A 12,189-nucleotide genomic window follows, 5' to 3' on the forward strand; every position below is an offset into this window, starting at 1 on the left:
TAAGTAATCATATCACTTTCCCACTTAAAAAGGACATTTAAAAAAAATACTGCTTCATATTCACCATCTCCTACCCAACATCAACAAAAGAAAAAGGCACGTTTCTATGTTTAATGGGGAAAAAAAGAGGGGAAGAAAAGTGTTTCCAATGACACCAGTGTGCATCATGTGACTTTAACCAATTACGAGTAGGCATTTCCTACTAATTGGTTGATGATGTCATTGGAAACACTCATCTTCCTCTCTTTTTCCCACAAAACATAGAAACGCTCCATTTTCACATATGTTTATGTTGGGGTGGCACTGGAGATGACAAATATGAATGACAATATTTTTATTTCCTTTTAATAAACCATCTCTCACAGAAGTCCCTGGGACATATCCATATTACCGCAACAGCAACTTCCAACTGGCCAATTAGGGCCTACTACACCTGTAGCCTACATAAGCACAATAAACAATGATATAATGACATATTTCAAGAGGAATGAGGCTCCATCAGAGGACTAGGCTGTATTCTGTTATCAATCTTTGGGAGAAAAGCCTTGCCATCTAGCCTTAAACACAGTGCTTCTGCTTTCTAAAGGGCCAACCTCAGAGCATCTCTGATCTCAGCTTGGTTTTAACCTCAGCCTGGTCCATGGAGGGTAAAGACGGAGGTTTGCAGGAATGACCTACAACTCCTACACAAGTGTACGTTGTCATCCGTTCAAGAAACGATCATCTTTCCCGCATACTCCTGTCAGCCGGAAAAAGCAATCCAGTCCCACTGCCTCCCAATCTCTCACACAACCACCTCATCCCACCGCCACCCACCCACAATCATCTTCTCATCAGACATCCCACTCACTGCTCACTGACATCCAAGCAGGTAATTACTCCATTGCAGGCAAATTACAACGTGCTGCAGACATCTAGATTGCTTTGTATATGCATGTATGACTGACCAGACGGTCTGTCCAAAGGCCCTTGACCGTTTTAATGGAATTCTGTTTTGTCCAAAGACATGCTGTAAGACAGGCTATATCAAACTAGCACAACAGCACTTAATGCTAAAAGAATATTCATACTAAATGCAGTAATTGTCATTTAACCAAAGCATGCTGACCATTGTCTTCAAAACATACCATGTTAAGATAGTTAAAGTCGGGAGTTTACATACACCTTTGCCAAATACATTTAAACGGAGTTTCACAATTCCTGACATTTAAGTAAAAAATCCCTGTTTCAGGTCAGTTAGGATCACCACTTTATTTTAAGAATGGGAAATGTCAGAATAATAGAGAGAATGATGTATTTCAGCTTTTATTTCTTTCATCACATTCCCAGTGGGTCAGAAGTTTACATACACTCAATTAGTATTTGGTAGCATTGCTTTTAAAATTGTTTCATTTGGGTCAAACATTGCAGATAGCCTACCACAAGCTTCCCACAATAAGTTGGGTGAATTTTGGCCCATTCCTCCTGACAGAGCTGGTGTAACTGAGTCAGCTTTGTAGGCCTCCTTGCTCGAACACGCTTTTTCAGTTCTGCCCACACATTGTCTATGGGGTTGAGGTAAGGGCTTTGTGATGGCCACTCCAATACCTTGACTTTGTTGTCCTTAAGCCATTATGCCACAACTTTGGAAGTATGCTTGGGGTCATTGTCCATTTGGAAAACCAATTTGCGACCAAGCTTTAACTTTCTGACTGATGTCTTGAGATGTTGCTTCAATATATCCATATAATTTTCCTCCCTCATGATACCATCTATTTTGTGAAGTTCACCAGTCCTTCCTGCAGCAAAGCACCCCCACAACATGATGCTGCCACCCCGTGCTTCATGGTTAGGATGGTGTTCTTCGGCTTGCAAGCCTCCCCCTTTTTCCTCCAAACATAACGATGGTCATTATGACCAAACAGTTATATTTTTGTATCATCAGACCAGAGGAAATTTCTCCAAAAAGTATGATCTTTGTCCCCATGTGCGGTTGCAAACCATAGTCTGGCTTTTCTATGGCGGTTTTGGAGCAGTGGCTTCTTACTTGCTGAGCGGCCTTTCAGGTTATGTCGATATAGGACTTGTTTTACTTGTGGATATAGATACTTTTGTACCTATTTCCTCCAGCATCTTCACAAGGTCCTTTGCTGTTGCTCTGGGATTGATTTGCACTTTTCGCACCAAAGTACATTCATCTCTAGGAGACAGAACGCGTCTCCTTCCTGAGCGGTATGACGGCTGCGTGGTCCCATGGTGTTTATACTTGCGTACTATTGTTTGTACAGATGAACGTGGTACTTTCAGGCATTCAGAAATTGCTCCTAAGGATGAACCAGACTTGTAGAGGTCTACAATTTCTTTTCTGAGGTCTTGGCTGATTTCTTTTGATTTTCCCATGATGTCAAGCAAAGAGACACTGAGTTTGAAGGTAGGCCTTGAAATACATCCACAGGTACACCTTCAATTGACTCAAATTATGTCAATTAGCCTATCAGAAGCTTCTAAAGCCATGATATAATTTTCCAAGCTGTTTAAAGGCACAGTCAACTAAGGGTATGTAAACTTCTGACCCACTGGAATTGTGATCCAGTGAATGATAAGTGAAATAATCTGTCTGTAAACAATTGTTGGAACAATTACTTGTGTCATGCACAAAGTAGATGTCCTAACCGACTTGCCAAAACTATAGTTTGTTAACAAGAAATTTGTGGGATGGTTGAAAAAACGAGTTTTAATGACTCCAACCTAAGTGTATGTAAACTTCCGACTTCAACTGTCTGTATTTCATTCATAATGATGTACTATACTGCACCAAATATTTTATTCAGACTCATCTTCTACTATTCAGAGAAAGGATTGACATTTCAAATGTGCTTCATAACACAGGGCTAGATATCCACTTAGACATTTCAGATCCATTTTCCCCTGTGAGCTAGTGTGATAATGGCATTTGTGAGCACTACAAATGCACCGTTTAATTTACTGCGTTATTCCTATCGATTTTGGCATCATTGGTGGAGCCCTCCTCCACCTGCTGAGAAGGATTAGCCTGCAGTAAATACAAGCCTTGCCAAATGTATCATTAACAATTGGAGGAAAATTATATTTATATGGTGCTCAATTTCTAATAAATGAATAAATTATTGATTGAGCGTTTTAAACATATCCCTCCCTCCATTCTCCAGGGATGTAAGACTTCAAATGATGGGCAGAGTAATCCCTAGAATAATATGGAGTTACTAGTAATACCTCCATAAAGTCCTTTAGGAAAAGCTTATGTCAGGCTGTGAATCTGTAAACATTAAATGACATTTAAACCCATGTCATAGTCTTCAAATTACATCAAAGTTAAATGCCATGTAGTAACTGGCACAGTTGCCCATTATTTTGCATTAAAATTCAAATTAAAAGTTGAAATGCCTTACCGCAAGTGCTTTGGACAGTCTTGTACGGAAGTCGTTGAGAACGATGGTGACAATGTCCTGGTGAGGGATGTAGACATAGCCCCCCTTCAGGTAGACCTTCCTGGTTCTCACCAGATCCAACGCATCTTGGAATGGGACCTTGAAATAAAACAGAAAAGGGGGGTACATTCAACATGTACATTCAACATAACTTGCTCATCCTGATGTTTTGCCTCCCAATAGAATATTCATTATCTTAACACAGGGGTGTACTTATGTTCGCGAATATATCCACGTGAGGATTTCACCTTTGTAGAAAATGGAAAATTGTTAACTCACTTTGTAGAAGTCTTTGCAGTCAACCGTGGATCCACTGACAGCAAAGCTTGAGTTGATGAGTTTGTCCATCAGGTTTTTCTTCTCATCAATACTAATCTAGAGATTAGGAAAAGGTAGTCGGCTTTCAGTGACAGAAACAAGCATATTGACACTTGATAGTATAGCTATCTAGCAGTGTAGTGTTGTTGCATTCTCTTCTCCGGAGTGAGATGAAGACTGCTGTACACTTGCCCATCAATCATGTCCTCTTAGGCCTAAACAAACGAAAGACAATGTGTCCTCGGGCTGTTGATGGCCTATCCGACTGCTATGGGTCTCAATCAATAGTGTAAGCAGCAAACACATGGTAAGGCGAGGGAATGGAGAGCTGGGTTGTATTCATTAGTTCATAATAGTCCCTCCCTGTTTCAGTCAGTTTTGGCCTGGCATAAATGCACTTGTGGGATATCTTACACTGAAGACCCAGAATGCATCAGAGGCTTTATCACCACAACATATCAGGCTTTAACAATAGCTACGTTTCATAATTGGCAACAGATTTACATACAAATATTCTAAAATCTGCATAACAATATGCACATTTTCCCACCACAGAGGTGTTTCCTTCAAATGTACTTGTCGTGGATAAAAGGGAGTGCATGATGACGTATTGCACATAAAAATAACTTTTGCGGTTGAATTCCCATATACATTACATTTTTTTCATCGGACATGTACTTTACTTGCATAAAAAGGTTGGCTGGAAACCTGGTAACTGTAATAGAAACGTGGATAAATACAGTCAACCAAAAGGGCAGCCGGAGTTAGAACCTTGTCACCCATCTCCAAGACATTATCAAAGAAAGGCTTCCAGCTATGTAGAACCTGCGGCCATAACAAACGCTTCACCACCTGTCACTCAAATAATTCTATCCAGGGCAGAGTATGTGAGTGGAGCGAGGAGCGGAGCGTGCCTAATTTGACTGGATCGTGATTCCCAAAGGCTGGAGGGTCGGCCTTCTCGCCCGATCCAATAGCGCTCACTTCACAAGCTCAGGGCATACGGCCATAACAAACGTGTATTTGTAGTCTACTTGTGTGCTGCTATAGCCCCTTGCTATAGCTACTGTCATGGTCCCTAAATATTTTCATAAACTGATAAAACACACAGGTGCTAAATCAAGGTGACTTACAAAGATCAAGAGCAAGAGAGGGTGCGGTGAGGTAGCGAAAAGGCACGTAATCCCAAAAGCATGATGGTGTACTTACTCCATGCACATGCTAACAAAAAGGAACGAGGTGGGTAGATGACTAATTGTCATTGTAGCAAACTATTTATAAGCTAAAAATCAGATCTCTTAAAACATTTTGTTAATTTTTGTACCATTATCTATACAATAGGCCATCGTTGATTTTGTCCCAATGGGCCTGGCATATTCCCACTTTCAAGGAGCTTTCCGTTTTGATTGGGTTATTTTAACAAAAAACCTTTAGGCCTACCTATAGAAAAATGTAAAAAACAACTCTGCATCTCTGCCCAGCCTGGCAAGAGTGACCCAGTGGCTAAATTGTGATTTTAATGAATGAAGCGAATTCGGAGCAGCAGTTTTTTTCCCTGTGAGCGCTGAGTGGAGCAGTAGGACAGGACATTGAGCACCTCTCCAAGAGTGATGAGCGGGATTTCCAACTGCTCACGTGCTCTGATCCAGGGACTGTTTGGGAAAATGTTGTACCTATCCCCTTCTGGGCATGTATGTGATGAACAACCTTTGCTGGCCTTTTTCACCTCCCTCGTTGTCATATTGCAATACTATAAACAATGCTGGTCATGTCAAATTAAATGAAAAGGAGCATGTTCTATACAGTACTGTAAATGTGTACTATTTACTTCCTTGGGTTCAATTGATTTATCTTGTACAAGTTTTAATTTATCACAAACAATCTTATGGAACACACCTTGAAGTAAAACAAGATTTAACTTCAAATAGACCGATTGCAAAAACAACCCTCCACACAGTGGACATTTTCAGACAAGTATACTACTGTGAGCTGACAGCGCCATCTACTGACTGGTCTGAAATATTACCAGAAATATGTCCAAACAGTATCAAGACCAGATTTGCTGATAATTTATATTTAGCAAAGATTACACCCAATACTTTATTTTGTCATGCATATCAAAACTTTGTACCAGTGCATACACCAATGGAGGACAGGGATGAACCAATTGCTTGGTTATGCCAATTCCCATCATTATATTGATGCCAGAGCTGTTTTGCTCACATTTGAGAGTAAAATGTACATTTCCCTCCACAACAACAACATAAATAGACTCACCGTATGATAGTGAAGATTATTGTATTCCAGAAATTCTCTTATGTTTTTGGAAGGCAGGTCATTGAAGCGATAACGGAAGAGGTCAATCTCTTGCTGGATAAACCACCGTCTGAGATCTTCTCTGCAAGATTAAAAAAAGTAATCTTATTGTTTGTTCAATTTACAAAATAAGAGAATAACTTGGTATGCTGGGTCACAAATAATTAGGTAGAATACACCCTCCTCTAGGTACAAGTCTATTTGGAAAAAGGGACAGACATTACATGTTTATTGAAAATGCTGTAAAGACTACACTTACGTTTGGCAGTATGCAAGCCGGAGAATGAAGTGTGAGATATGGTCCTTTCTTCGCTTCTCATATTCACTGGGCCCAGTTTGAGGTTTCCGGTCATCCTTAGTGGATTTAAAAGGAAAGCATACCAGAACATCTCAACAGAAAGCATTCTCTATTTCAATATCAAAGACTTGATCACAACCAGCAATTCATCAGTGTTTTCCATTTTTTATTTTACCTTTATTTAACTAGGCAACTCAATTAAGAACAAATTCTTATTTTCAATGAAGGCCTAGGAACAGTGGGTTAACTGCCTTGTTCAGGGGCAGCACGACAGATTTGACCTTGTCAGCTCGGGGATTCGATCTTGCAACCTTTCGGTTACTAGTCCAACGCTCTAACCACTAGGCTGTTGGTCGACCAAGATTTTTTTATAGTCGAGCAGAGGCAAATATACAGCGCCTTAAGAAAGTAGTCAGACCCCTTGACTTTTTCCACATTTTGTTACGTTACAGGCTTATTCTACAATATACACTGCTCAAAAAATAAAGGGAACACTAAAATAACACATCCTAGATCTGAATGAAATATTCTTATTAAATACTTTTTTCTTTACATAGTTGAATGTGCTGACAACAAAATCACACAAAAATTATCAATGGAAATCAAATTTATCAACCCATGGAGGTCTGGATTTGGAGTCACACTCAAAATTAAAGTGGAAAACCACACTACAGGCTGATCCAACTTTGATGTAATGTCCTTAAAACAAGTCAAAATGAGGCTCAGTAGTGTGTGTGGCCTCCACGTGCCTGTATGACCTCCCTACAACGCCTGGGCATGCTCCTGATGAGGTGGCGGATGGTCTCCTGAGGGATCTCCTCCCAGACCTGGACTAAAGCATCCGCCAACTCCTGGACAGTCTGTGGTGCAACGTGGCGTTGGTGGATGGAGCGAGACATGATGTCCCAGATGTGCTCAATTGGATTCAGGTCTGGGGAACGGACGGGCCAGTCCATAGCATCAATGCCTTCCTCTTGCAGGAACTGCTGACACACTCCAGCCACATGAGGTCTAGCATTGTCTTGCATTAGGAGGAACCCAGGGCCAACCGCACCAGCATATGGTCTCACAAGGGGTCTGAGGATCTCATCTCGGTACCTAATGGCAGTCAGGCTACCTCTGGCGAGCACATGGAGGGCTGTGCAGCCCCCCAAAGAAATGCCTCCCCACACCATGACTGACCCACCGCCAAACCGGTCATGCTGGAGGATGTTGCAGGCAGCAGAACGTTCTCCACGGCGTCTCCAGACTCTGTCACGTCTGTCACGTGCTCAGTGTGAACCTGCTTTCATTTGTGAAGAGCACAGGGCGCCAGTGGCGAATTTGCCAATCTTGGTGTTCTCTGGCAAATGCCAAACGTCCTGCACGGTGTTGGGCTATAAGCACAACCCCCACCTGTGGACGTCGGGCCCTCATACCACCCTCATGGAGTCTGTTTCTGACCGTTTGAGCAGACACGTGCACATTTGTGGCCTGCTGGAGGTCATTTTGCAGGGCTCTGGCAGTGCTCCTCCTTGCACAAAGGCGGAGGTAGCGGTCCTGCTGCTGGGTTGTTGCCCTCCTACGGCCTCCTCCACGTCTCCTGATGTACTGGCCTGTCTCCTGGTAGCGCCTCCATGCTCTGGACACTACGCTGACAGACACAGCAAACCTTCTTGCCACAGCTCGCATTGATGTGCCATCCTGGATGAGCTGCACTACCTGAGCCACTTGTGTGGGTTGTAGACTCCGTCTCATGCTACCACTAGAGTGAAAGCACCGCCAGCATTCAAAAGTGACCAAAACATCAGCCAGGAAGCATAGGAACTGAGAAGTGGTCTGTGGTCACCACCTGCAGAACCACTCCTTTATTGGGGGTGTCTTGCTAATTGCCTATACTTTCCACCTTTTGTCTATTCCATTTGCACAACAGCATGTGAAATTTATTGTCAATCAGTGTTGCTTCCTAAGTGGACAGTTTGATTTCACAGAAGTGTGATTGACTTGGAGTTACATTGTGTTGTTTAAGTGTTCCCTTTATTTTTTTGAGCAGTATATATATATATATATATATAAAAAATTATCCTCTGCAGTCCACACACAACCCCATAATGACAAAGCGAAAACAGGTTTAGACATTTTTGCAAATGTATTACAAATAAAACAGAAATACCTTATTTACATAACTATTCAGACTCTTTGCTATGAGACTCAAAATAGAGCTCAGGTGCATCCTGTTTCCATTGATCATCCTTGAGATGTTTCTACACTTTGATTGGAGTCCACCTGTGGTCAATTCAATTGATTGGACATGATTTGGAAAAGCACACACCTGTCTATATAAGGTCCCACAGTTGACAATGCATGTCAGAGTAAAAACCAAGCCATGAGGTCGAAGGAATTGTCCGTAGAGCACCGAGACAGGATTGTGTTGAGGCAAAGATCTGGGAATGGAACCAAAAAAATATTCTGCAGCATTGTGGTCCCTAAGAATACAGTGGCCTCCATCATTCTTAAATGGAAGAAGTTTGAAACCACCAAGCCTCTTCCTAGAGCTGGCTGCCCGTCCAAACTGAGCTATCGGGGGAGAAGGGCCTTGGTCAGGGAGGTGAACAAGAACCCAATGGTCACTCTTATAGAACTCCAGAATTCCTCTGTGGAGATGGGAGAACCTTCCCGATTGACAGCCATCTCTCTAGCACTCCACCAATCAGGCCTTTATGATAGAGTGGCCAGATGGAAGCCACTCTTCGGTAAAAGGCACATGACAGCCCGCTTGGAGTTTGCCCAAAGGCACCTAAAAAACTCTCAAACCATGAGAAGCAAGATTCTCTGGACTGATGAAATGAAAATTGAACTTTGGCCTGAATGCCAAGCATCACGTCTGGAGAAAAGCTGGCACCATCCCTACGGTAAAGCATGGTGGTGGCACCATCATACTGGATGTTTTTCAGTGGCAGGGACTGGGAGACTAGTCAGGATCGGGGAACGGAGTAAAGTACAGAGATCTTTGATGAAATCCTGCTCCAGAGCGCTCAGGAACTCAGACTGGGGCAAAGGTTTACGTTCCAACAGGACAATGACCCTAAGCGCACATCCAAGACAACGCAGGAGTGGCTTCGGGACAAGTCTCTGAATGTCCTTGAGTGGCTCAGCCAGAGCCCGGACTTGAACCCAATCGAACATCTCTGGAGAGCCCTCAAAATAGCTGTGCAGCGATGCTCCCCATCCAACCTGACAAGAGTTTGAGAGGATCTGCAGAGAAGAAATGGAAAAACTCCAAGTACAGGTGTGCCAAGCTTGTAGCGTCATACTGAGTAAAGGGTCTGAATACTTACAGTTGAAGTCGGAAGTTTACATACACCTTAGCCAAATACATTTAAACTCAGTTTCACAATTCATGACATTTAATCCTAGTAAAAAATCCCTGTCTTAGGTCAGTTAGGATCACCACTTTATTTTAAGAATGTGAATAATAATAGTAGAGAATTTATGTCAGCTTTTATCTTTCATCACATTCCCAGTGTGTCAGACGTTTACATAGACTCAATTAGTATTTGGTAGCATTGCCTTCAAAAATTGTTTAACTTGGGTCAAACGCCAAGCTTCCCACAATAAGTTGGGTGAATTTTGGCCCATTCCTCCTGACACAGCTGGTGTAACTGAGTCAGGTTTGTAGGCCTCCTTGCTCACACACGCTTTTTCAGTTCTGCCCACACATTTTCTATGGGTTTGAGTTCAGGGCTTTGTGATGGCCACTCCAATACCTTGATGTTGTTGTCCTTAAGCCATTATGCCACAACTTTGGAAGTATGCTTTGGGTCATTGTCCATTTGGAAGACCCATTTGTGACCAAGCTTTAACTTCCTGACTGATGTCTTGAGATGTTGCTTCAATATATCCACAGTTTTCCTCCCTCATGATGCCATCCATTTTGTGAAGTGCACCAGTCCCTCCTGCAGTAAAGCACCCCCACAGCATGATGCTGCCACCCCCGTGCTTCACGGTTGGGATGGTGTTCTTCTGCTTGCAAGGCTCCCCCTTTTTCCTCCAAACATAACGATGGTCATTATGGCCAAACAGTTCTATTTTTGTTTCATCAGAGCAGAGGACATTTCTCCAAAAAGTACGATCTTTGTCCCCATGTGCAGTTGCAAACCGTAGTCTGACTTTTCTATGGCGGTTTTGGAGCAGTGGCTTCTTCCTTGTTGAGCGGCCTTTCAGGTTATGTCGATATACCTATGTACCGGTTTCCTCCAGCATCTTCACAAGGTCCTTTGTTGTTGTTCTGGGATTGATTTGCACTTTTTGCACCAAAGTACACCAAAGAAATTGCTCCCAAGGATGAACCAGACTTGTGGAGGTCTACAATTTTCTTTCTGAGGTCTTGGCTGATTTATTTTGATTTTCCCATGATGTCAAGCACAGAGGCACTGAGCTTGAAGGTAGGCCTTGAAATACATCCACAGGTACATCTCCAATTGACTCAAATTATGTCAATTAGCCTATCAGAAGCCTCTAAAGCCATGACATTTTCTGGAATTTTCCAAGCTGTTTAAAGGCACAGTCAACTTAGTGTATGTAAACTTCTGACCCACTGGAATTATGATACGGTGAAATAATCTGTATGTAACCAATTGTTGGAAAAATTACTTGTGTCAGGCACAAAGTAGATGTCCTAACCGACTTGCCAAAACTTTAGTTTGTTAACAAGAATTTTGTGATGTGTTTGAAAAACAGGGTTTAATGACTCTAACCTAAGTGTATGTAAACTTCTAACTACAACTGTATGTAAATGTCATGTTTATTTTTAATAAATTAGCAAACATTTCTAAATCAGTTTTTGCCTTGTTATTATGGGGTATTGTGTGTAGATTGAGGGGAAAATACATTTTAATACATTACAGCTTCTAAAATGTAACAATGTGGAAAAAGTCAAGGGGTCTGAATACTTTTCAAAGGCTGTGTGTGTGTTTATCTATATAGCTATATATATCTATAGCGCGCTCTCCCACCAATTTGTGCACACTCATTGTGTAAATGGTTTGCGTTTGATTGTTAATGTATTAATTCCCCATTACATATCAATAGTACATTTACTGTTAATTCCTATAATTTCTAATCCAACATGTTTGTTTGGTTACAGTATAGTCTTAATACATTCGATATACAGTACCAGTCAAATGTTTGGACACCTACTCATTCAAGGGTTTTCTATTTTTACATTGTAGAATAATACAAACTATTCAATAACACATTTGGAATCTTTTAGTAACCAGAAAAGTGTTTTAAAAAATATTTTGATTTGTTTAACAAGTTCTGGTTACTACATGATTCCATGTGTTATTTCAGTTTTGCTGTTGTCAGTATTCTACAACGAGAAAATTGTTTATAAAAAATAACCCTTGAATGAGTAGGTGTCAATCTTTTGACAGGGATTGTATATTATTACAGTCTTTTACCGTTCTCAGAGTGGGCATGTTGTTTGCAGAACGCAGTGTTCCACTTGTGAAAAACCAGGTTTTGGTTTATTTCATTCCATTTATGAGTTGTCTGTCTTTTGTTTGGAGCGCTCCAGTCAAGTAGTTGAGTAAGGACACGCACCTGATTATGCTTAAAAGTAGGGATATAGGCTACCTGGCCTGTGTGCAATGAAGGCATATAAATGTGCCCATTTGGAGATCTAATAGCATTTCTGATTGGGTTAAAGCACCACCACTAATGAGCTGTGGAGCTTCTCAAAGTAATGTTTTCTTCACCTCAAACAGCAAGCAAAGTCTGTTTCTACATCCATTGAGAATGACAATTCCTCAATGTATTTGAAAAATCTTT

The 12,189-nt window shown here is 41.5% G+C and overlaps 1 protein-coding gene across 1 annotated transcript in view; it reads right to left on the minus strand.

Annotated features, from left to right (window-relative positions):
* LOC120045661 (DNA primase large subunit-like) overlaps window positions 1-12,189 on the minus strand; it is a 114,570-nt gene that overhangs the window by 99,837 nt on the left and 2,544 nt on the right. The window contains exons 4-7 of the mRNA XM_038990591.1: window positions 6,340-6,434; window positions 6,042-6,162; window positions 3,726-3,821; window positions 3,408-3,545 (exon numbers count right to left, since the gene is read on the minus strand). Of these exons, the coding sequence (XP_038846519.1) occupies window positions 3,408-3,545; window positions 3,726-3,821; window positions 6,042-6,162; window positions 6,340-6,434 (450 nt within the window). The remainder of the gene's footprint in view (window positions 1-3,407; window positions 3,546-3,725; window positions 3,822-6,041; window positions 6,163-6,339; window positions 6,435-12,189) is intronic.

Source organism: Salvelinus namaycush, chromosome 4 (assembly GCF_016432855.1).
Source record: "Salvelinus namaycush isolate Seneca chromosome 4, SaNama_1.0, whole genome shotgun sequence".
In the NCBI taxonomy this organism is placed as follows: Eukaryota; Metazoa; Chordata; class Actinopteri; order Salmoniformes; family Salmonidae; genus Salvelinus; species Salvelinus namaycush.